This window comes from Myotis brandtii, unplaced genomic scaffold (genome assembly GCF_000412655.1).
Source record: "Myotis brandtii unplaced genomic scaffold, ASM41265v1 scaffold138, whole genome shotgun sequence".
Taxonomy (NCBI): domain Eukaryota; kingdom Metazoa; phylum Chordata; class Mammalia; order Chiroptera; family Vespertilionidae; genus Myotis; species Myotis brandtii.
In genome coordinates, this window is record NW_005354915.1 from 313842 (window position 1) to 340457 (window position 26616).

A 26616-nucleotide genomic window follows, 5' to 3' on the forward strand; every position below is an offset into this window, starting at 1 on the left:
AAATATCCTTACTCCTTGGGTGAGGGTTAAAAAAAAAAAAGACATTATTAAGAGAGTAAAAAAAGCAACCCACAGAATGGGAGAAAATATCAGCAAATCACATATAGGATAAGGGATTAATATCTAGAATATATAAAGAACTAAAACTCAACAGCAACAAAATAACCCATTTTAAAAATGGGCAAAGGACTTGAATAGGCATTTCTCCTAGGAAGATATACAAATGTGAAGATAAGCATATGAGAAGATGCTCAGCGTTGATCATTAGGGAAATGCAAATCAAAACCACAAGGTACCACTTCACACCCATCAGAATAACTACTGTCAAAACAAAAAACAAAACAAGAAAAAAACACACAAACCACCAAGTATTGGCAAGGACGGGTAGGTAGAAGTTGGAACCCCTGTGCACTGTTGCTGTAAATGAAAACTGGTACAGTTGCTGCAGAAAACAGTATGGTGGTTCCTCCAAGTTAAAAATAGAACTACCATATGATCTAGCAATTCCATGTGCCAGGTGCCAAAGACAGAAGAGGAAAACTTATTATCTCTACAATATCCTGCTTCTATTCTCCCCTTCCATACACAAAATCAATACCCAGGCTAATACCATTTCTAATTAGATTTTTATTCTTTACTTTTTACCTGAAGAAACTAATTACACTATCATTCTCCCATAATGCAAATAACATAATAGTCACTGCAGAGCTAAATGTCCTTTGTTTTTGACTACACTGTTGCTACAAGTTTAACTATTCATTCCTAGGAGAGGTAAGTCCACACAACACTGCTCCCCACACAAATCAGACACACAGCTGGGCTTCAATCACGGTTTCTAAAGGTATGTTTTTCAAACAAGCAACAACCCAATCTCAACAGTGCATTTTTCACTTAACAAAAGGAATAAAGGTTATTTTTAAGCAACTCGGACAAGAATCCTACTTTTATTAATACTATAATCTTGGGAAATAAATGATAAAATGCATGCTTAGTTTTTGGACAACAGAAAGTGGCCAAACACCCTCCCTGATCCTTACAGCAGCCCTTGTCACTGTCCCAGAGGCAGGCTCACTGACAGGAGGCGGCAGATTGCAGGAGCTGAATCACCTAAGAGCAATTTAATCCATACCCAGCAGAAGTGCCCCGGGAGAATTGTGCCTCTTCATTCACAGAAAGGCTTTCCTATGAGTTGTGACGGCGACCTGAATAATCGCCCTGTTTAATAAGCATCTCCAAGCAGCCTCAGAGCACCAATGCATTTGGGTCATAGTATTATTAGTGCTAGTGACGATCAGTTCTGTTCGAGCCTTCAAGATCACACATGAGATGGCTTTTATCCAGCACTGCACACACTTCTGCTCATGCTCACAGTATTATTCATGTTTGTCTCTCTCTCCTAAACTGTGAGCTTCATTCTTGTGTCCCCAGGGCCTGGCACACTGTAGGAACCGTAAATGTGGGCTAATGGAACGAATGCGAGGTCTGACAAATTGGAGAGCTTGGAGAAAACTAACGAGGCTGCTCTTCAATGTGAGTTAAAGAGCTGATGCTGGTAGAGCCTGGAGAATGTGGAGCAAGGTATGTGTTAATTTTCGGCCAACAGCAAGAGCTTTCTCCCCCTCTTAATGAAGCCTTCTGTATCTAGGGCAGAAGCCGCTGCTGCTGAGCCTTGGACTGTTAGCTCTGAGGCAGCCACTCGGTCTACATACAAGCAGCTACCCTTTGAGGCCCTGAAAACGTCTTTCTTTGAGGCGACTCTGCACCTATTAATTTTCCTCCAGGAGCGCTACAAGCTGTTGGTTAAAGCAATACATACAAAACCCTCTGTTTTGGGTCCTTGCTGCCTTAGCGCTGGAGTTGCTAGACAACCTTATGTTCCCTCACAAAAGCTCATGAGACCAGCTGGGGCATCTGCTGCTGCCTGCCATGCTCAGACTCGGGAGAAGTGTGGGTGCTGGCCTCTGGGACCTTCATCACAGCCCAGAGCGACACCCAGGCTTCAGGGCCAACCTTGGAGGCCAGAGAGTCGCCCAGTTCTTCTCAGGCCCGTTTACTCAATGCCATGAGGCACAGAGCATGGCTGTCAAAGCTGCATTTATGTCCGGCAGCTGTTCTAAGCAAAGGCACCAATTTCAGAAACGGACTCCGTTAAATGCACACCTCAGTATATTAAGTATGGTGATACCAGTGTAAGCGCCAGCAGCACTCACTGGCTGGCGAGAATTGTGTGTACCTTAAGACAAAAGTTCCAGGTTTGACTGGCTTTTTAGAGTAAAACGTGGATGGTCTAATGTGAATGCTGACCAAATGTCAAGCAGCACAAGGGCTGGTGGAAAAAGAACCCAAGGGTGTCAGCTCTTGTGGGAAAACCAAAAAAAGTCACCCCATCCATTTATCCTCTGTAGAATGGAGATAACCCTTTTACCAACTGCCTTCCTTATACAGCTGTTGTCTGAAATAACTGTGAAAGTGTTTTATAAACAAGAATGAGTTACATAATTATTAGGATTTAATTAAGACAAAGTTAGAAGATTATTTTTTGGAACTAATTTTCTCCCTTAGATTACTGCCTGAACATCTGCTGGCACCATCTTTTTATAGGTTAGTTGCTGTGTGTATGTTTCAGTATTATTTCACCTAGGAAGGTGCTGGCTGCATGGAAAGCTCTTGCCAAATCCCTGAAACCTGCATCTCTTAGCTACTCTTCAGCCTTTCACTGTTTCCCCTCCTAATTCTATCCTAAACAATACAGATCAATGGGAATTATTTTGAATGTTTTGTGAAGCACTGGTACTTAGTGCTAAATAAATAGGGGGAAAAATTACACACCATCAAGTGCAAATTAAACACTAGCAGGAGATGAAAAGCATGGAAACCTCCCCCAAAAGGCATACTGAGCACAAGCGAAGGAGGAAAGCGCCTGCAGGCTGGTCTGCACCTGCCATGTGCTCCTAGCCACGGTTCTTCTCTCAGCCTCCCCGCTCTTGCAATGCAACCTCATTCACTCACCTTAGAATAATCTAGAATAATTTCTACCTGCTGCCACAAGGAGCTGAGGCCCAGCAGGTGGTACTGCTTCTCAGTACACACCTAGGGCCTAACAGCCCATCTCCTCTGCCCTCAGGGGTAAGGGACATACATACACAAACTTTCTTCAGTCCGATCATCATCTTTCAGATGTAATCATCTGGAATAAAATTATCCATTTAGACCCCTGTTACCCTCCCAGAAAACTCCCAATCAAAAAGTGGCTCTGCTGCTGACCCTGACAACTATGAACTTCTTTGGGAAAGCTTTTCAAACCACCTTATAAAACCTGTGATAAGTGTCTTTGTGGCTAAATGAATGGGGGTTGAAGGGTGGCTGGCCACAAAGGAGCAAAGCGCATGACAGCATGACCCAGGTAAACACCTCGGTGCGGCAGCCTGGCGTGGCTCCCACTGCATTCCTGGCCTTTTCTGATCCACGAGGAGAGCCTGTTCCCTGAATTCCCTTCCTACTAGCTGTCCTCGCAGGTGCGTTTACAGTGGAGTCAGGATGTTCTGAATCAGGCTAGAAGGCTTGGGATTAAAGACCTTTTTTTCTTCATTAACAATGTCCTTCCTTGTCTTTCTGCACTTCATCCGTCTAACAGAAGAGCCAGAATTTAGCCATAACCTTGATCACATGAAGAATATATTCAAAGTAGACATGCCTTTCCACAATGAAGGTGTTCACTTTACCATTCAAAAACAAACAATGAGAATTTTCAGGTCTAAGATGCAGATGGGGGTGTCTTTCTCTAGCAGATTCTAACACATATATCCCTTCTTTTGCTGTTGCTGTTTAACAAATCCAGACGTTCACACATTAGGCACACGCCCAGCAGATGTGACGGTGACCAAGGTGACAGAGGTACAAAGCCAGCTGGTGCTTCTTTACAGAACTCTAAAGTGCAAGTTGTTCCACTGAATATGGAGAAAGGATCATGACTTCCTAACGAGCTATTTTGGGGGCTCTTATTAATTTGTCAATTTATGAATCTGTCTTCTTCATATGTCAATTCTGAATCTACAGCATAAAACTGAAAAGCTTGGAAACTGAAAACACGGGCCAGCAGAACCTGAGTTAAGAACTGGATCAGTGTGGTCTCTATGGGCTCAGTGTTCTCCACTCCTCACCCTCCCTCTAGCATGCTGGCTTCTCCAAAGGCTGTGAAGGAGCAGATGATGAAGGCGCCTCTGATTCTCAGTGGTCTTTGCTCTGACATTAAAGTTTTTAAAAATGGCTTCTACTTCAGAAATGTAATAATCTTCCCTTTCTGTTCATTCAGCAACTTTTTCTTGCACGCCTGTGCGAGGCAAAGGGGCTGAACGCAGGGTGGCAAGTCCATCAAGTGTTTGCCCTCAAGGGATTTACAGAATGGGGGGTAAGAAACCAAAACTGAGCTGTTATGATGTAAACAGTACTTCAGAGCCTAGAGGTCCAGTGAGACCTGGTTAAGGAGGTCAGAACCGTTCTTGTTGCTGAGCACAGTGGAGAGAGAACTAGTAGGAGCTACTCGGGCAGAGAGGGAAGGGAAGGTGGGCTGGAATGAGCTCTCAGGATGTGGAGGGTGCACACAATGGAACTTGATTCTGAGGGGTCCACAGCAGCCATGGGTCAGGGATGTCATGGAAGAGTTTGGGTGTGTGTGTAAATACAAGCAACCGTGGAGGTAAAACCAATAGGACTTGGTGATGAGCTGCAGCCGCTGGGATTGGTGAGACGGCAGCCCTGCTGAGCGGTGGTGCCTCACGTGGTGGGCACAGTGCAGGGCAGCAGTGTAGCAGGATTCCGAGGAGAGGACACATGTGGCCCTCATTCTAAAAGCTACTTACTCTTAGAAACAATCCATTTACAGAACAGAATGGTCTGGATTTAGAGCAAAATTTCAACTGGAATTCTCAGGAATCAGTTTAATTTCAAATGACATTTTCTGAGAAATTGAAGGCAAGGCTAGAAATCTTTCTGGAACATCTTGGTCCACACTTTATTGGATTAGAGTGATTATTCTCTATTGCCTCAGAGTGATAATTCTATTATTAGGCATATTCTTGTAAGATGCTAGGTAGAGACTAAGCTTTATCAAAGTGACCCCAAGATACAACTTAAAACTTGCTTTTAAAAATAAATCTCTGGCCCTGGCCGGTGTGACTCAGTTGGTTGGGCATCATCCTGTGCACCAAGGGTTGCTGATTTGACTCTTGGTCAGGGCACTTGTGGGGGTTATGAGCTCAATCCCCATAGGGGGTGTGTGGGAGGCAGCTAATCGATGTTTCTCTCCCCACCCCCACTCTCTCAAAATCAATAAAAAATTGAAAAAATACATCTCTGGTAGCAAGCTGTTTTTCTTATAATTTGTTTATCCTAGAGTGAAAGAAAAAAACCCTAGTTGAAAACATGTTCCAGTTAGCTGACATCTCCTGTGTTGGCCTTCCTGATATTCAGTGGGGTTATTTGTTCTAGGTCCCTGCCTCAAACACAGGCAGTCTAAAAGGACAAAGACATGCCATGAAAAATGGAGAGAGCGCTGGGTGTGGCCCTGCAGCCGGGGCTCCGTGAGAGGAAGGAGGTGGCACCTGGCCTGTCTCCCACCAACTATGGGCTTGGACCAGTCCATTCATTTCAGCCTCGATTTTCTCAACAGTACACTGGGGATAAAATACCCAGCTGGGAGGGAGGGGGAGGGAGCAGAGTGGAAAATCAATCTCTTAAGGGAATTAATGAGGAACCCCCTCCCCAACCCTGAATGTGCTCAACAGTGAAGGAAAAGAATATTTTAAAAATGACATGCAGGGTATCCCTAAGATACCCTGTATAAAAATTGAAGGAAAAAAAAGAAGTCCCAGCAGGGATCCCACGGGACGGAGAGCCCGAAACAATTGAGGCCTGGCCTTACGTGCAAGGCCATGGGACGCTGGAGTTGAGGAGCAGCATGGACATCAGGGCTGGCTTTTAAAACAATCCACTCCTAGTGATTAAACTTAAACCCATCAATGCTACAACTTCTGTGCAGCTGTTCTGAACATTTAGGTCCAGTATTTAATCACACTTTATTCCCCCCTCAACTACCTGTTTTAATACAGACACTTTTTATCGATGATAATGTTTTCTAGACAAACACTAGTACAGGGACTAGTAATTCTTTCTACCAAGTAATTCTTTCTACCAATTCTGTCCACAAAGTTGAAACTGTTTAGAACAGTGGTTCTCAACCTTGGCTGCACATTAGAATCACCTGGGAATCTTTTTAAAATCCCGATTTCTGGGCCTCATCCTCCGGAAATTCTGTTTCTTTGTTATGGGGTGGGGCCACAACATTAGTAACAAACAGAATTTCCGGAGGATGAGGCCCAGAAATCAGGATTTTAAGGATTCCCAGGTGATTCTAATGTGCAGCCAAGGTTGAGAACCACTGGTTTAGAATAATCACACATGGAATGAACATCATCTGTGATGGGCACAGGTGCTGGCTACTCACTGTGGGTGTTTTGTGTTTTTTTAAAAATTCTTACCCAACGGTATGTTTTTATTGATTTTAGAGAGAAAGGAAGGGTGAGGGGAGAGAAACATCAATGTGAGAGAGAAACAGATCAACTGCCTCCCACATGCACCCTGACCAGTGATCACACCCACCACCTAGGTATGTGCCTTGACCAGGAACAGAACTCACAACCTTTTGGTGTACGGGACAACACTCCAACCAATTGAGCCAGGCAGCCTGGATCTCGCTGTGGGTTTTAAATGTTCTAGAATTCCCTGACTAATTCTAATTCTCCTGGGTTTATAGTCTTCAGATTCAGCAAGACTAAATTTACGAAGGCAAACAAAGCAATTTCCCAAATAAAATGCTTCCACTTGCCACAATTTAAATGAGTACCAGTCTTCACCTCCAATATTAAAGCGTTACAAAAAAGATTTGGTTTAATTGTTTTCTCTCACACAAAATGTCTATTGTTAATACATATTCTTCATAACTCTATCAGAGCCAACATAGATTTCACTAAGGAGGCTTCTCTGGGCGAGCCACACCTGGGTTTCTGCCTGAAACAATTTGTGCTTTATCTTGCCCACAGGTGCAAATACTCCATTAAAATAATTCTAATCAGAGGTTTTCTTTTGTAATAGGAGAAAGAAGCTGTACCTTTTTTTAAAACAATATACGGTATAACTTTGTCTAGGAGAGTTTTTACATGTTATGAAAAGGGGTTTGTCACCCTAGCCCAGTGGTCGGGAAACTGCAGCTCGCGAGCCACATGCAGCTCTTTGGCCCCTTGAGTGTGGCTCTTCCACAAAATACCATGTGCGGGCACGCACGTACAGTGCGATTGAAACTTTGTGGCCCATGCGCAGTATTTTGTGGAAGAGCCACACTCAAGGGGCCAAAGAGCCGCAGTTGGCCGACCACTGCCCTAGCCGGTTTCGATCAGAGGATAGCGTGTCTGCCTGTGGACCGAAGGGTCCTGGGTTCGATTCCGATCAAGGGCATGTACCTCGGGTGCAGGCTCTTCCAAGCCCAGGTCCTGAGGGGTGCGTGCAGGAGGCAACCAATCGATGTGTCTCTCTCACATCGATATTTATCGCTGTCTCTCCCTTTCTCTCTGAAAAATCAATGGACAAATATCCTTGAATGAAGATTTTTTTAAAAATGGGGTTTGTGCCCTTTAAGAAGCTAAAAAGGAAAGGGCGGAAGTTCAGGTTTCGGGCAGTAATTAGTGTTTTCGGAGAACCAGAGAAAAGGTGGGAATCCAGCAGGATTCGGAGCCCCTGCAGCCCTGGGAGAAGACACAGAACGGCCTGTTCTCTAAGTATGGAGATTTGAAATTTAGGCTGCACAACACTATGTATTAGCTTATTTTTATTTTACCCTTTGCTCAACCATGGATTGGCTTATATAGAGAAACCCTTACCTTTTGTGCTTTCTAAATAAAAAAAGGTACCTTGTAAAAGAAATTACCTGCCAGGAAAGTGACTCTGGGTATAATCCCATTTCTCTCCCCAGTTCATCCCACCCAGGAGGTGGTCTATGCTTCCGGAAAGCCAGTTACGGTGCCGCTCGATTTGCGAGGCACCCAGATTTAGCTCTTCACAGTTTCAGCTGCAGAAATGACTTAATTTACTGCCACAATAGGCCTCTTTTAACAAAATTTCAAATACATGCGGCTTATGCTGGAACTTAAATCGCCACAGAAGCTCCAAATTCTTGGCTCTGGGGGGCTTTCTATCTTTACTGCCTCGCTTCCTACTTGCCCAGATTGACTTCCACCTCAACCTCACCAATCCTTTCATCTGCTCATCCCTTTGAGGGAATTGAGTATTTATGAGTTAAGGCCTAGTCGGGCAAAGCCACCCTATTCTGGAAGTTCAAGGGCAGGAGCGGCCTGAAAAGGAACAGACAGCAGAGGCACTTTTATACGGGGCAAAGTTCCAGCAGAAAGGAACTTGAAAAATCTAGCCGGCCTCGGCGGATTTCAGCTCCTGCCAATGCAACTACCCACAGGGTCACTGGTCCCCACACCCTAGAGCTGGCCTGCCAGATCCGCCAACCCTCTCTGCAGGCTGCTTTACCGGGTCACTTAATGAGGTGATAATGTGTGCGATACCGCACAGGGCCTTTCAGGTCACCCGGCTCCCACAGCAGTGCTTTTAACACCCACGCCTTTTCTTCCCAGAAACACTGCACTGGAAGGAAAAACTTTGTCCAAACCTAGACTGGGAGCTCTGGTACCCAAGTTAGGGACTAGCTTATGATCGAACTTTAGTTGACTAGTTAAACAGAGTTTTCAGAGTTGATTTTAGTCAATGTGCAGCAGCCCAGGCGTTTTTTATCCCCAAGAAAGTTTAAGAACTATTGGCTCAATCCATCTTCATGGATATGGACATTTTTTTTCTTCGTTTCTGTTTTAGAAACTTAATCCCAGAGTAGGAAAATACTCAGGAAGAGGCCAATCCTCACTTCAACAGCCAAAGAAAATGGAAACTTGCAAGTAACAGGACCAGGATTCGAAATCTTGACCAAATTCAATACTTACCTCCCCCACCTCCAATTTTTAAATGTCAATAGACTGTCATGACATGTCCCATTTTCCCTTACAACAACCTGATAGGAGCCCAGTGATTAGCTCCATGAGCCTTCCTGACTCACCTGGCCCCTTGGGCAAGTTAGCGCAGCCTCTGGGAGCTTACACAGACCTACCCCTCGAAGCACTCACACCGTACTGATCTAAGCTTAGAAACTGTCAGAAATTCCTTAATTCCGAAATAGTCATACTTCTCTCCTTAGACTTCGCATGAACGTAACACACTTCCTGACTTCCCCATCACACCGGCTCCTCCTGCAGGCCTTCCTATTTCAAGAAATGGCACATTCACCCAGAAACCTGTTTCCACTCCTGCCCACACAGGCCACAGGCATCCCCCTCTCCAGCTGCGCTACCCTCTCTCTTATTCAATACCATCTCCCCACACTGCTTTGTTTCTGATCCTCCCTACAGCCCCTGTACCCTCCGTCTTAAATTCACTCTTGTCACCCTGACGAAGTGGCTCAGTTAGTTGGAGTGTTTGTTGCCCATACATCAAAAGGTTGCATGTTTGATACCTGTGGGGCACATACCTAGGTTTCAGGTTCCATCCCAGTTGGGGCACATACAGGAGGCAACCAATCAATGTTTCTCTCTTACATCCATATTTTTCTCTCTCAAAATCAATAAGAACATATTCTAGGGTGATGATTAAAAAAGAAAATTAAAATGTGCTCTTGTGAACTGTAATAGAAAAAAAAGGATAACAACTAACTAAATAAAAATAAAACGCTCTCTAGTCTCACAGGCTGGCTCATTATTCCCATCTCAGCTCCTCAGCACACTCTACCTGGATTCCCAATCTAAGGCAGCGACCTGGTGATTTGTTCCTGACACCTAACAGATGCCAACCAGACGGATGAATGAACGAGGACAGGGTGCCAGTAAACCAGGGTGTAAGCAGGCACTGGCATGGCCATACTTGGGTTTTTAGAAAGATCACTTCAAAGTAGAGGATGGAGTGGGAGTGTTCAAACTAAAGGGTATGGAGACCCATTAAGATGCTACTGTGATGAGAGAGGATGCTGGTTTGGACCAGTTGGGTGGCAATGAAGATGAAAGGGATTTGAGTTACATAGGAAATAAAAACAGGATACAGTGACTGCCTGCATGGGAGAAACAGGGGAAGGAGAGGAGTCTAAGATGGCTCCAAGGTCTTTGGTTGGGCAGAGCACATGGAACTAGGTGGGGGACACTGGTTTTGAGGGAGGCCAGTGGGCAGCTGGACAGATCTGGAACTTGTGTTTTGAGCCATTAGGTCATGTTCTCATAAAGTAACTGTTTCTCTCGCTTCTTCTGAGTCAAAGTGGAGGCTGTCCTCCAGATGGCCAGTCTAGGACAACAATCACCAGTGTTAGGACGCCGAACCTCACATTTTTCTCTCCAGAGGCACACACTGAAATACACCACCAACAAAACCTTGTGCAGATGCCCACTGTAATGAAGGTAGGCCCGCGGCGATGGTCCCTGGCAGACTGTGCCTTACAAAGAACTACGAGGATAAGCACTAAGACACTGCGTAAAAGTCAGATGTAAAGTGTTTTGGTGATGAGACTGAGTGAGTTTTTTCCATAAGCTACTTTATAGTTTCAGGCAGAAATTTGTTTTGTTGACCTTGGTCTCACACATCCGCTTCTGTGGCAGTTCTTCAGTTCTATTCTCCTACCACACATGACTTCACAACAGTATGCTGCCAACACGTTCAAATCCAGTGTCCTCTCAGAAGCGCATGCAGCCCAAGCCATTCCACTTTCCTGGCAAACAGGAACAGGGTCACATGGGGTTGGATTTTCTCTTCAGTTTCATTTCTCCCCAAAACGCTCAGTGACTGGACACATCTTTACTAAAATGACATGTGAGAACACCTTGTAGAACAGGCACCAGCCGGCAGTACTTAGTTCCTTTTAAAGTGACCTCAACTCAAAAGTCTCTAGGACAGTGGTTCTCAACCTTGGCTGCACATTAGAATCACCTGGGAATCTTTTTAAAATCCTGATTTCTGGGCCTCATCCTCCAGAAATTCTGTTTCTTTGTTATGGGGTGGGGCCACAACATTAGTAACAAAGAAACAGAATTTCCGGAGGATGAGGCCCAGAAATCAGGATTTTAAAAAGATTCCCAGGTGATTCTAATGTGCAGCCAACATTGAAAACCACTGATCTAAGAGCTCTCCTAATGCCTTATTTAGGGGGCCCTCCTGAAGAAAGGACTTCCACACATCTGAATTTTCCAGACAATTGAAGTTATTCAGACTAGGAAAACTATGCACAGAAAAATGACAGCAAATTGAGGAAAAATGTTAAAATTCCAAATTAATAATCAATGGACATAAAACATTAAAATTAATAGGAAACAATAGCAATATCACCAACACAAGAAATAAAATTAAAAAGAATTATATATTTAAGACCATCCAATGCCATTGAGGTTGTAGTAAAATGTGGGAGAGGGAGAAAAAGAGAGAGAGAGAGAGAGAGAGAGAGAGAGATTGGTTGCCTCCAGTTCTCACCCCAACCAGGGCTGGGAATTGAACCTGCAACCCAGGTACACACCCCTGACTGGGAATCGAACCTTGACCCTTAAGGTTCATGGGCTGACGCTCTAACCACTGAGTGACACAGGCACCAACTTCAGATTTTTAGTTGTTTTCTAGCAAGGACTCTGTCATCCTCTGCCACTGGGGATCGAGCCTACAGCTGAGGTATGTGCCCTTGACATGAATCGAACCCATGACCCTTCAGACTGAGGGCTGATGCTCTAACCACTGAGCAACTGACCAGGGAGACCTTGTTGGCTCTTTTAACATATTAGTGATAACTAGTTTACATTACAGGAATGATCTCTCTACACCTAAAAGAAATAAACATTGTAGGAAAATTAAGTCTTATAATTTGTCACGATTTATTCTGTAAGGTAATATAAAAAATAAAATTCAAAACTGCAAATTTCACATGAGATTCCTTAGAATTTAGAAAAGCCAAATTTGAGTTTAGTCTCAAGGTCATTGTGTAGTGATAAAAAAGAAGAGATAACTGTTAAGAGCAAGAGGTAGTAGATAATTACACAACTTTCCGCTATAGCTAACAGTCATGGGAACAGAGGTGAGCAGGCCTGGGTGCCTTGATGTGTAATGCAGACAGGCTGTGACAGAAGTGTGAGCTCTGATAACAAAGACCAAGTGACTGCCAGGGAAGGGCAGGTGAGGGAGGGAGAGTAAAGACGCGGGAGGGGAATGAAGAGTGTGGGACTGTGAGAGGGAGGGCGAGGGGAGAGGGAGTCCAGCAGAGGTCACTGTGGGGCATCTGTATGGGAGGTGGGAGAGGGAGAGGGACACTGGAGTGAAGAACAGGATGCTGGTATCAGCATCCTTGCTAGGCTTCTAACTTGAGCACAACATAGATGGGAATTCACGGAGCATCTAGGATAAATCCTTTATTTTACAGATAACCAGAAAGGGGAACTGACCTTTTTTGTTGTTTTAACATGCGGTCACATTTTAGTAATGTAATCAATGTATTAATACTTTTATGCTTGTCAAATAATGTTTTTGTCACAATTTGAAGTAAATCAAGGAGGATGTTAGGCTGTTAGCTTGGGGGAGATAAATTTTTTCCATTATTTAAACTTGTATTAAAAACACTTTAAATATTATTTTTAATACACTGACCCCATTTTTTTTTTTTTTTAACTAAAACCAGTTCTTTAACATATACTGTGGGGTAAAAAAAGACGAAAAATTCTGCATGGTGCTGTCAGCTGGTGGGGGAGGAGGGACTGGAACAAGTACAGGCAAAGCTGGGCTGTGCTGTCAAGGGACACACCAGAGATCCATGGTTACCAGGTCCCTGTCTGATGCCACAATCCTCAAGGCCTCGCATTCCTAAATGTGTCAAAGGTAATTTTTACATACCAAGTCACATGTATGCCTTTTAGAAGCAACTAACTCTGTCACACCATCCATGCCAGAGGTCACTGTGGATTCACATATATAATTACACCAAGATAAGTAAGCAGAGGTCAAAGTTAGACAAAACCAAAGAGGACTGCACAGAAATGAATGGATTAAGTCCTACACTCAGAAAAGGAAGGAGAGTGAAGACTGTATGTACAAGAATTTCTAGTTTTCAGCAATTTTCAGAGTAGTGTTAGACTTGAGGAAAGAGAAAGTTAATATTTTTAAAGGGCACTGGCAAAGTGTAGGTACAATCCTCCTATATAATAAAAGTCCAGCGACCAAATGGCGGAATGACCAGAACGACTGGTAGACCAGACGTTATGATGTGCACTGACTACCAGGGGGCAGACGCTAAATGCAGAAGCTGCCCCCTGGTGGTCAGTGCGCCACCACAGTGGGAGCACCGCTCGGCTGACCGGGATGAGCAGCTGCTCCTGCTGCGAACCCCAGGGCCGATGAGCAGGAACCTGGGCTGTGATCGTTGCCTCCTCGCCCCAGGCTCCTACTCCTCACTCCCTGCCACCTCCTCCTCCAGACGCCCACAGGCCGCCACCGGGCTCCTGGAGCTGACCCCAGAGGTTGGGAGGCAAGTTCGTGACTGTGGTGGGACTGAGGTCTACTCCGTCGCCTCTCAGTGCTATTGAACCTGGGCCCGGCCTTGACCGGGTTCCCGGGAGAGGCCAGTGCTCCAGCTCCACAGAAGATGCCAGACCTGGGAGCAGCCACTCAGAGGGCAGGTCCATAGCCGCTAGGCAGACCAGGACAAGTGACACTCCCACAGCAGCCGATCCCCGCAGGCCACGCCCCCACCAGTGCACAAATCCCGTGTACTGGGCCTGTAGTATCTGTCTATATAAAAGGCTAAGCTACTGGCTGACCAGCTGGTAGGTATGATGCACACTGACCACCAGGGGGCAGACGCTCAACGCAGAAGCTGCTGAGCGACAGCAACTTTGCAGAGTGCCCTCTCACACTCTGGGACCCCTCAGGGGATGTCGGACTGCCGGTTTTGGCCTGATCCCCACAGGCCAGGCCGAGGGACCCCACTCACTCTGCAGATGCCCTTCGAGCCCCGGCGCCACTCCAGGTGCGGCCAGCTGGGGTGGGACCATGGGAGGTTGGCTCCAGGGCGTGTCCCAGTCCCACCCCGCTGGCCACCTTCTAATTAATTTCCTTTCAATGTGCACGGATCCGTGCACCAGGCCTCTAGTAAAGTAATAAGCTGCCTTAACCGGTTTGGCTCAGTGGATAGAGCGTCAGCCTGCAGACTCAAGGGTCCCAGGTTCGATACCAGTCGAGGGCATGTGCCTTGGTTGCGGGCACATCCCCAGTTAGGGGGTGTGCAGGAGGCAGCTGATCGATGTTTCTCTCTCATCGATGTTTCTGACTCTCTATCCCTCTCCCTTCCTCTCTGTAAAAAATCAATAAAATATATTTTTTAAAAAAAGTAATAAGCTTATTAAAGCTGCAATATGAGATTTAAGATTGGTCATGAAACTAATATAATGTTATACATCAATTATATTTATTTAAAAAAAAAATTGCTCAACTGTTTGTGTTCTGAAATCTGTCATTAAAGGAGATGGTAGAATTTGCAGCCCTGATGGAACTATCAGAAAACTAAAACATCTAGGTGTAGAGACTCTATTCTATAGAATTGTAGGGACAGAAATACCTGTTTTTATACCTTTTACCTTTAAATAAAGCATTCCAACTTTTTATTCCTTAGAACACATGATTAATTTGAAGCACTTATGTAACAGTTGAGGCAGCAATTAATATTTTAAAAAACAAAAAAATTATTTTCAATGTTCTGTACCCAAAACGCTTCATGTTATTTTAACCAGTTAGTCAATGCAGGTTATGGGGGATGGGTTAGAAAAAGACCGATTTATCATATTCAGTGGATATGTTCCAATTATAACATTCCAGATTTTATTTTAGGATCAAAGCTGATAAGTAATAGACTAAATTGTCACTTTCTGAAGACATGGATTCCTGATTAGGAATTTAAAAATGCAAGCTCCACTGTTCACCAACCTTTGGGGATGATGGGAATTGTGACTTAGGGTGGTCACATCATTGTTGAGTACCTTCTACTTCCTATAAACTAGACTTTGATTGAGACACAGGATCGAAGGCTTTGCTAGGCAGGAATTAGCCTGATTACTAGTTACCCATTATTTTTATAGAATGTTCAAAAGTTTATATGTAAGCATTACTCTAAGACAGTGGTTCTCAACCTTCTGGCCCTTCAAATACAGTTCCTCATGTTGTGACTCAACCATAAAATTATTTTCGTAGCTACTTCATAACTGATGTTGCTACTGTTATGAATCGTAATGTAAATATCTGATATGCAGGATGGTCTTAGGCGACCCCTGTGAAAGGGTCGTTCGACCCCCAAAGGGGTCTCGACCCACAGATTGAGAACCACTGCTCTAAGACATAATAATCATCTATGTTGTAATGAAGAAAACACTGATGGATGGACATGACATACACCAAAAAGTAACAAATAAACAGAACAAACCAACCCACCAAATATTTTAACTTTCTAGAGGAAAGTTGGCAAGCAGGCCATGAAATGGGACAAGATGATGATTAATGGATTATTGAGTGCTTAGACTTGACTATTTTGGAGAATTTTGTACTTTAGCATCTTAAATGTTGTATCACTTTAAGGCTTTTGCATTTTAATATGTCACTGTGTCTAAGAAGTAAATCTATTTCAAACTTGGGGTTGGGAGTGACATCAACGATGGAGACAGGGAAGGAAACAGAAGAAAGAACATGTGGGAAAGACAAGCCCCTTGTGTTACAATTAGAATGTTCGAATTTAAAAAATATATAAATTTCACATTAATTACATTTTAACTATAGTTTGAGTATTTCCTTTTTATCAAACACTGCTAAAAATTCTGGGGATAATTCAATGATAAAGGGGTGGGAGAGGACAGTAAAAAGTGTCCAAGAATACTATGATTCTGGCTGATAAAATCCTTATTATGATTGAAAGTCATTTGTATAATTGTCAACTATAAGTTTTAAATATAAATTAATACAAAAAAATCTCTCATCTAATTAAATATTGTAGTTCAAACCATACATTTACACATCAGTTTCCCTCCCACAAAAATACAGGGATAAACTTATAAGACAAATTCATGAGGACATGAAGAATGGGAGAGGAAACAACACACAAGAGATGTCCAAATTCTGTGGAGTATTATGCTAAGTAAAATAACTCAAAGACAAGTATCACATGATCTCACTCATAAGTGGAATCTAATTAACAAAATAAACTGATGAATGGAGTGGATCCAGAGACATGGAAGCATGGAACAGAGTGTGGAATCTCAGAGGGAAGGCGGGAGAGAGGTGGGTGGGTGGGTGGAAGGTAATCAAACAAAGACCTCGTATGCATACATGCATAACCCATGGACCCAGACAATAGGGTGGTGAAGGCCTGGGTGGGGGTGGACAGGAGGGGTCAATGGGGGGAATAAGGGGACACATGTAATACTTTCAACAATAAATATTTTAAAAAAGATGTCCAAATTCTGGAAGCTGGAAATAGAATAGACAAAGAATAAGTGAATCAGCAGACAGAAAGGAAGCAGAGAGAATGAGTGCAGTAGAGGGGTCCCTAGAAAGCCAGCCCTTTGTGGCACAGATCCTGAGAAGGCAGTGTCTCAGAAAGTGGGTGCTGTAAGATGGGGCTGGCAACCAGAGCATTAACTCAGAGTTTGTAAGAGGAGTTGGATCCCTAACTCAGCCTAATTCAACCAGGTAACTGTCTCTTTAGAGCAGTGGTTCTCAACCTTGGCTGCACATTAGAATCACCTGGGAATCTTTTTAAAATCCTGATTTCTGGGCCACAACATTAGTAACAAAGAAAGAATTTCCGGAGGATGAGGCCCAGAAATCAGGATTTTAAAAAGATTCCCAGGTGATTCTAATGTGCAGCCAAGGTTGAGAACCACTGCTTTAGAGGGATATTCAGAAAAGAGAAAGCTCTCCAAGATATCAGAAATTAAGATAACTAAAAGGTTAGATGATAAAAGTTTAAGAAAACATGGAAAAATTAGAACAAAAAGGCAGAGAGAACACAGAACAGGAGAAAAAAGATAAAGCCAGAGGATCAACTCAGAAGGTACAATACACCTAATTAACAGGAATTCCAGAAAGAGAGAACAGAGAAGACAGAGGGAAAGAAATCATGCAAGAAATAACACACGACAAACTTCCCAAACTGAAAGGCATGAGTTTACAGGTGGCTAAACCTCACAGAGTAGCCAGCACAATGAATAAAGACTGACCTCAACGCCTATCGTTCTGAGATGTCAGACCCCAAGGGAACATGAGAAGATGCTCAAACCTTCCCAGGGAGAAGACAGAACACACATATAACAAATGAAAATCAGAACTCCAGGCCCTGGCTGGGTAGCTCAGTTGTTAGAGTGCCGTCCTGATATGCTTCCTGATAGGTTTCGGGTTCAATCCCAGTCAGGGGATAAATAAGAATCAATCAATGAATGCATAAATAAGTGGAACAACAAATAGATGTTTCTATTTCTCACTCCCTTCCTCTCTCTGTGAAACCAATCAACCAATTAAAAAAAACCCCAAAACAAACAACAACAAAAAACACCCCTCTTGTCCTTTCAACTGCAACCCCAGAAGCTACAGGACAAGCCAGCAGTCATGACACCAAGATAGTGAGAGAAAATGATTTCAAATCTAGAATTCTATACCCAACCAATCTTCAATTAAACATGACTGAATAATGACATTTTCAGTAGGCAAAATCTCAACATATGTACTTCCCATGCACCCTTTCTCAGGAAATTGCTAAAGGATGATACACTCCATTAAGTAAAAGTCCAGCTAAGAAAGGCAAAAATACAGGATTCAGGAAAGAGCATTTACTAGGGGGAAGAAACAAATGATGGTGACGAACACCCTAGTATAATAGTTATGAAACAGACCTAAAGAAAAACATTTCAATGGCAAAGTTTAAATTAGAGAGATGTGGTCCAAAAAAAAAATAAAGAGCAAATAATAACATGAATTAGTAATTTTAGAGATATGAGAAGTTTTAGAAAAAAGGATATGTAGCCATAGCATACTTCATAAGTATTAGATGTTGAAAAATGGATCAATAAATAACACAAATAGCAGAAGCTTATTGTATAGAAATAGGAAACTAGCAGAGGAATGAATCAGAAGTCTATCTCAGGAGGGCCGGAGGACGTCTATTTTAATAAGCTGTATTGCACTAGCTTGACTTTGTAAACTATAAACACATATTATTGATAAAATTAGAAGTTAAATAAATCTTCCAAATTTCTGCCCATCATTTGGGCCCAGCGGCTTTAATCTGGAGGAATTACAACATGATATTAAGACTAAAACAGTAAGGCTGAAATAGGTAAAGGTGGAAGAAATAGAACCAAAAAGAAGGTAAAGAGCAAGCTGGTAAGAATTTCTCGTACTCACCATCTCTCTGGCTATTTCCAGCGCTTCCTGCAGGCCATAGAGCCTGCCGCAGACCAGGTAGATTCCATTGGCCCAGAGAATGCAGCCCTCATGGACCCAAAATTCATTGCTGTCAAGAGGTAGTTCAGGGATTTGTAACTCCAGCTCAGGGCCACCTTCTGAAGTGGTGGGCACAGAGGGCTTTGAGTCCAAAACAGTCTTTTCGCTGCCGCCCTCTGTGGTTGCTTTTTTACAGGGAAGCCCCCGGGCCAGGGACCGAGGGCCTCCACCACAGTCTTCCGAGCGGTGCCGCCGCTTAAACCTGGGGTGGGCGGCCAGGCTCCTCTGCTCCTTCTGCTGCTGCTGCTCCTCCTCCTCCTCAGTGTCCGTCTTGGAGCCGTTGGAAGCGCTTTTGTGCCGTACCTTAACTTTGCTCTGCATTTCCGTGGCCCTCTTAGGAGGTGGGTTTTTCGGGAGAGTGGCTGCATAATCTTGGGGATAAAAGGGTCCAAAGAGGTCACCCATGTTCCGGTAACTGGCCCACTTGCCGCACAGACAGCAAACCAGGTGGCCCATCACAGAAGACTCGGTCACCACAGGTCCCTGCAGCATGAAGGACGAGGCTGGGAGCGCCTTGCTCTCAGTGCTGCTGGGTGGCGGGGTCAGAGACCTCTGCCCCTTCCGACCCCTCACCAATTTGGTCTGTTCTTCTTCTTCAGCATTGATGATTGTACAAACGGCTCCAAGTTCACACTTATTTACTACATGAATATAAGGGAAAAAAGACTTGTTCTTGGCATCACTTTTATCCAGTGGCTGGGTGGCATACTTTAGTTTGATCTCAGGTTCTTGGGGTTCTACGATGGGAACTGCTTGTTTGGTTTTCCGCTTCCTTGGCTGTGCCCCAGGCTTCCTTCTCTCCCTCCTCTGTCTCTGCTTTTTTGGCTTTGGCTCTCCATCTGCAGAACCTTCTGGTATCTGGGGGAGCTGAGGGGGTGGAGGTGGTGGCTGCTGCTGTTTCTTTTGCTTATTCACACTACCAATGGGCCTCCCCTTCTTCTTTCCTGAAGGGAAGTACCCCTTTGGGGGGAAACCCTCTGGTTTGGGGGAAATCGTCACTGCATCGGTCTCCTTCTCTTCAGCCTTCGGATTTGCCTCAGGGGCCAGTCCGCCAGCTGCAGGTACAATCTTTGAGTCAGGAAAGATTAAAGGCGCTGCCCCACCCAGGGAACCATCTGGTCTCCCTTGGTTACTCCCAGGTTTCTGTGAGGTTGCGGATGTCATGGCACCAGGGGGTTCCTTTCCAGCAGTGACCGTATCTGGGTGTGTCTCAGTCTTCATTTTGTCGTCCCCACTGCCACGCCACTCCTCTGAAGACCTTGCAAGAGGCTTTTCTATGTTCAGCTCCTTGTTTGTTGGACAGACCAGGTCAGATACCACCTCACCCTTTCTCTTCTCCATCTCGGCCTCCTGAGCAGCAACACTCCCACCTTCAGGAGGGCCGCTCTTCAAAGACAGTATGTCATCCAAAGTGACTGTGTCTCCCCCAGCCTCTGCACTGTTCGAGGACGCACTTCTCCTAATATTTGGGGAAGTGATCTTCTGAACTATAGCTTCCAACTTCAGCCCCCGTCCTTTGCGTGGGGGCAGGATTTTGGTCTTAGCAGGACTTGTGAGGGTAACAGGAGGGCAGTTTCTATTGTCTGAACTTGTGAGGTCCTTGGCGGATTCTCTCTTGGGGATGGACTTGAAGTCCTGGCTGTGAGAAAGATGGGCATAGGAATTGAACGCTTTATCAGCGCCTTCTTTTGATGGGTGAAGGAGGCGTCCTCTATCTTCAATGTTGCTGTTTTTCGAGTCTTGTGACTGTCTTTTACTGGGAATGGGAGAGATAAAAGAACGGACACGCCTCCTCATGATGAGGGGGTTTTGAGAAGAATGATCCTCTTGCCCTGGAAGCCTCAGCATAACATTGCTAGGTTTGGATGACTGTGTAGACTCAGCCAGTCCATGCCCATCGGTCTCATGGGGTGGTCCATATCTTTTTTGATTGGACATTCCTGGAGGGCAGCTGCTTTTGGCTGGAGAAGTCTGCCGAGAAAGATCCCAACAAGATTCTTGCTGTAACTTCTGGGAGCCATGCTTCAATTCGATGCCTTTGTTAGACAGACCATCACTAGACATGAGGCAGCGCCCTTCCTGACCGCTGGGGTCATGGTAAGTCCCCATCGGTGGGCCATACATCATACCATCTTTGTCATTTTTCAGAGGGCTCCGCACTCTGTCCAGGAACTGCTGCTGCCTTGGGCTCTTCCGGGCCCCCTCCTGCCTGTGCTGGGCCGCGGCGATCACTCCCTGAGCAGAGCTGCTGCTCCAGTCCTTATATTCCTCTTGTTGCTGTTGGTACATCTGCCTCTTGTAATGGAGCTGAGAATTCAAACCTGCACTGGGATCCCCATAAGCATGAGCCCGCGTGTTTGTGTGATACGCAGAGGCCAGGCTTTCCGAGTTGGGAGAAAAGGGAGCATGTAATGAACTCCGGTTGGCCCTCTCTGAAAAGGTCATATGTGGGTTCATGTGATGAGGGTCTCCCCCTGGGCCCCTGCTCCTCCCAGGAGACATCTTCAGTTTTTCTGAAAAGTCATGATACTGAGAAGGGGACCGACCCCTCATGCCCTCCCGACCACCCATTCTGCCAGCGACCCGCCGCATGGGCGTGGGTCTGCTGTCTTGAGGGCCATAGTCTGAGATGGAGTCATGGGCGGCAGCTCCAGGGCTGGCATTGCCTCGGTAAGACTCGTGCTTGATGCTAGCAGGATGGCAGTGGTCTCCAGATTTCTTGTTGTTGAAACTAGCTTGGGATTTGGATTGCTCAAAGTCTTCCTCTTTTATCTGCCCGCTCTGGGATTTTAGTTTTGTTTCCATGGACACCAAACCACCTGGAAGAATGACCGACTGACTTAAACTTGGATTGAGACGTTCATTCCTCCCAAGTCTGGTGTCAGCACCCATGTGCCCCAGCGAGTGAGCCCCCGGGTCCCTGACAATCTGTCTTAGTGGAGAAATGTCACAGATCACTGATCTTCTTTCGGAGAGGGAACCCCCGGGCTCATGGGCTGATGACTGAGGCTCTATTTCAAACTTTCTGGGAATTGGATAGTCAGCCAAATTGATCTGTTTCATTTCTGGAGCTGAGCTGCCTGATTTCCTCTCCCAGGGGCCCCAGTGGGGGTTTTCTAATAGGGACCCAATGCTTTTGTTCAAAAGGCCCCTGCTAGCTAATTCATTGGTTTGACTAATTAAGACATTAGGCCTCGAGGTTCCTTCTAGACCACCAGCCATGCCCTGATGCTCCTGAGTACTCCTAGAGTATCTCCTGTCAGGGTGGTGGTGGTAACCCTGAAGCACTTCCTGCAGGAGGCTGGGGAACTTCTCATTTCTACCCTTCCGCTCCCCATGGCCAGTGAAATCCCCTTTATCTTGTCCTGTAGGATACTGAGGAAAGCCACCGACACTTCTTGGCATGGCTGACCCAAAGCTGTCTTTGTAACTATAGCGCAGGCTTCCGGGAGATTTGCTAGGCTCAGTTCTGCCTATGAAGCCAGGGCCTACTGTGGGGTGCCCGCTCTGGCCATTGCCCTCTCCATTGTGGTTGGGGTTATCGCCACTCTTGTTTCCTTTGCCCCCTCCTCCTGGAGGCTCTGGCTGTGGAACTGATGCATGACTGATTTCCTTGGGCCCACCCGTGCTGGGTGGCCTTTGAGTGGCTGTGGGATCATCCTCTTGAGAGCCTTTATCTTGCCCACCAGGCTTTTCTGCCCGAGTCGTCATGGCTTCCCGGGAGACAATCACCCCAATGGTCTTCTCATTGACTTTTGGGTTGCCCTCGGATGATGATGGCGTGTCCTTAGCACCTGGCGAGGCCGCCTCTTCTCTGGCTGCAGGACTGGCACTGAGTCTGGGGGCTTCATTCTGAGCGCCTTGTGCTGGGGAGGAGCCGGCTTTCTCTGAGGCTCCACCCTTATAGGTGGTGTCAGAGCTAGTGCTCTGGCCACTCAGCTGCCTGACTCTCTCGCCTTGGTCCTCAGAACTGCTGGAGCAGCCTCCATCCAGTGACTCTGCCATGGGGGACTTCAGCTGTTCTTCAGGCTGGGAGGAGCCTTCAGAGTTTGTGCAGCTGTCTGCTTTCTTGGAAGAGGAGGGCCTCTTGGAGGTCTTCTTCTGAGGTGTCAGGGCATCAGAAAGTAGCATGTGCTGGACAGTATTAGGAAGATTGGCCACTTGAGTACTCAGGGCACTCAAACTACTCAACCCAGGGTCTGTCAGGCGCTTTTCTGGCACTCCTTCTAGTCCAAACCCTTTGAAGCCAGCAGCATGAGAATTAGGACTGGGCATCATCGATGGGGTTGGGCTGAGCTGAGGCATTAACTGTAGGATTCTGTTTCTAGAACCCATGGGCACACTGCCTTGCCCGCACTGGAGATTCTCCCCACTCTGCATAAGAGGAGACGGGGTCGAGCTACAGCTTGGAGACTGAACCACAGAGGCAGCTGGGGAAGGGTTAGAAATGGGGCTGAAGTTCTGGTGGAACTGCATGGGGGATCTCACAGGAACCTCGGGCTGGTTGTACTGCCCCACTTGGCTCTGCAAGGGCAGCTTGGTGGCAGCGTTGGGGTACTGCATCACGTGCTGTGGAGCGTGCTGCTGCTGCTGCTGCTGCTGAGGCTGCTGCTGCTGAGGCTGCTGCTGTGGCTGCTGCTGCTGTTGCTGCTGCTGCTGCCCCTGCTGGGTTCCTTGTGGAATCTTTGCTTGTTCAAAATTTTTCATAGATTGAGGCTGATAGCTGTAATTTGATTGTGAACCATAAGCCTGTGCGTTAGAACCCACATTATGCCCTTCATACTGGGATCCAGCATTCACACTGTAACTGCCGTCATAGCTCTGCCCAGACTGGCTGAAACGCTGTGGTGACGGGAAGGAGGAGGAGGAGGAGGAGGAGGCGGCAGAAGATTGGTAGTGCTGGCCAAATTGACCCACTCGTAACTGGTAACCAGCGGCAGAGGATGGCAGAGTTGAGGGCCTCTGCATCGGCTGCAGATGGGACGAGCCTGACGCTGGCTGGCCAGTGGCTTGTGGCAGAGGCTGATGGGACTGGTAAAGCTGTTGTCTCAGCTGCTGGACTTGCTGCTGCTGCTGCTGGCTGGATGCCTGCTGCTGGTACTGAGCACTCCCTGGAGAGAAAGGCCCCGTGTAGTCCTGCTGATAATGAGACACACCACCAAGGCCAGAGTGCTGTGCTTGAAACTGGCCCACATGACCCTCACTCCCATACTGATTGCCAAAGCTGCTCCCCTGGGGGGGTCCATAGCTCTGCACAGGCCCAGAAGGCCTTCGCTGAGGAGGCTGCGGGGTGCCTGCCGCCACGGGGTCTTTGTTGCCTGCCATGTAGTAGAAGTCTCCAGCCTCTTTCCTGAAACCCTGGTAGCCTTGATGGCCAGAGGTCTCGCTAGCCATCGCTGCTGCAGCCGCTGCTGTCCCTCGCCGCCCACCACCACTGCTGCTGCCACTGCTGCCACTGCTACCACCTGCGCCCCCAAAATTCTGGAACATCTGGGCCTGGCGAGGGCTGAACTCTTCTAGCCGGGAGGAGCCGTGTACCTCCTGTGGGTAGCTCTGCTGGTTTCCGTGGTAACTGCTTTGCTCCCGAAAGGACTGCATACTGTTCAACAGCACAGTGGCGGGCCAACAGCCCTCCTGGAAATGAAAGAAAAAAAAAGAGAGTGAGACATGCGTCCTCCTAGTACAAATAAATCAAGTCTAGGTGATGGAGGGGCTATGATAACCCAGCTGTCTAGATGAAACTGACTGGTTTGAATTTCATCTCCTTTTATTTCTTAGCCTATCCATTTCTGAAAATGAAAATATGCAGAGAAATGGTCTAAAGAGTGAAGCAGAAGTCTATGCTAGTATGAAAAGAAGCACTCTGGGTAAAAACAAATTCAATACAGTAAAAACCTCATTATTAAATGAGCCCCCTCCAATTCAACTGGGTAAAAATATAGGACTGTGTTAATTCTCTCAATGAAAAAACAGCAATTTTTAAATATTTTCCAGTTATGGTGGGGAGGGATGAGAAGAACACTTTCATTTATTTGCTTTCATGTTATTAGACTGGTTACTGAACTAAAGAGTCTAAAAAATAATGATGCTATTCCACTGCCTAACTCCTCCTGGAATTTGAGAAATGGACTGGCCAGAGAACTGGTCAATCCCTTGTATCCGAATGCGTGTTACAGCAGGTCACTGTAATTACCAACTACCACAGGGATGCCTCACTGCAGTCAGCCACACAAACTTAAGGAAGGGTAACCTCTTCTTGACACATAACTGTGTCCAAGGCACCCCTCAACCATCCATCAATGCAAAGGTACAAAGGACAAGGCTGCATAAGTCAAATAGCCGTGACTATTCTTGAAGATTCTTTTTGGAGGTCTGCAAGACGTTCCAGCACCTCTGATCCCCACATAGTTTTTATTTGGCAATCAGAGTTATTAATGGTGATTACTATAAAAGAGGGAGTAGAAGCAGTCACTTTGGAGGACAGCAAAAGATAGAGGAAAAGAAGAATTCATCAAGCCTAGGACCTAGGTCACCTGACTGGGTCAACACTTTGTAATACCTCTGCTAATGTAATTAGCACATAATAGAATGCTCTTTTTAAACTGTTAATCAAGAGCTGATTTTACTTTGTCTTTTGCCTGGGCTTGCCTAATTCTCTCAGAGTCAGAGATGAATAAGACAAGGCCAAACTGTTCCAATTGACTTTAAAATCAATTATTTAAAAAAGAAGTTATGACTCGGCCGGCATTGCTCAGGTCATTGAGTGCTGACCTATAAATCAGGAGGTCAAAGTTTGATTCCAAGACAGGGCACATGCCCAGGTTGCGGGCTTGATCCCCAGTGTGGGGTGAGCAGGAGGCAGCCAATCAATGATTCTCTCTCATCATTGATGTTTCTAGCTCTCTCTCTCCCTCCTCCTTCTCTCCAAAAATCAATAAATATATATTAAATAAAAGAAGTTATGAAACACACGTGAGCTAGGGTAAGTTAGGACACATTTTTCTACAATGGCTTATGAAGTTAGTTTCTTAGTTCCCTCTCAGGGGGAGCTGAAAATGGAGTTATTGGCAGAAAGGTGGCGATACTTTTAAAAGGTAAGTCAGGCTCCTCATGTCCAAGCCCTGCAGTGGTGCCCCATCATATTCCAAGTGAAGATGGCCTGGAAGGCCTGGCTCCCACCCCATTGCCTCTGTGACTGCCTCTCCTACCCTGTTCTACTCTATTCCACGCTGTCTCCTAGCTCCTGGGATGGGCCACTGGTATTTCTACACAGGAACTTTGTTCTTGCCTGTGCTCCTCTTCCTCCATAGCCACATGGCTTGTCCCTCTTCCTTCGTCTCTAAGCAAATGTCACCTGATTAGTAAGCTTTCCCTGGCCATTTTATTAAAAAACAGCTAACTACACCCTTGCCCAGGCTTTGCCAATCTCCTTCCCCCATGTTAGCTGCTCCCCAGTACTTACTCCTAGCAGACATGGATATGCTACTTGTCTACTGTCTGTATCTTCCCCACTAGAATATAAGTTTCCTAAAGGGCAGAGACTTTGAGCCTTGCTGCAATATCATGTCACTGAAACAGTACGGAGCACACGGCAGGCCTTCTTGCGAACCAGTAAATGGTACAAGAACTAGGCCTTAAAGAACTAGATAGAACTTATATAAATGGAACATGATCGATCTAAAAGCAGAGCTGAAGGTGCTGAAGGCTTGTCTATCAAATTCTCCAGGTTCAGTTCCAAGGGGAAAAACCCAACTTGAATCCACATAAGAGCCATGAGGAGACTTCAGAAAGTAAACACGGATCAGGGCTGAAGATGGCCAGTAACTCCAAACCCTAGAAGCTTAACTCACTTCTTCCTGAAATATCTTACGTCTAAAATAAGTAGACGAGGGGCTGTTACTTTGGTATTAAGTTTGATTATAATCACACTAGGGGCCCGGTGCACAAAAATTTGTGCAC

The 26616-nt window shown here is 45.7% G+C and overlaps 1 protein-coding gene across 3 annotated transcripts in view; it reads right to left on the minus strand.

The window, feature by feature from the left end:
- TCF20 (transcription factor 20 (AR1)) overlaps positions 1 to 26616 on the minus strand; it is a 163002-nt gene that overhangs the window by 18660 nt on the left and 117726 nt on the right. For all 3 annotated transcript variants that reach the window (XM_005860641.2, XM_005860639.2, XM_005860642.2), the window contains exon 3: positions 18559 to 24291. In XM_005860641.2, the coding sequence (XP_005860703.1) occupies positions 18559 to 24291 (5733 nt within the window). The remainder of the gene's footprint in view (positions 1 to 18558; positions 24292 to 26616) is intronic.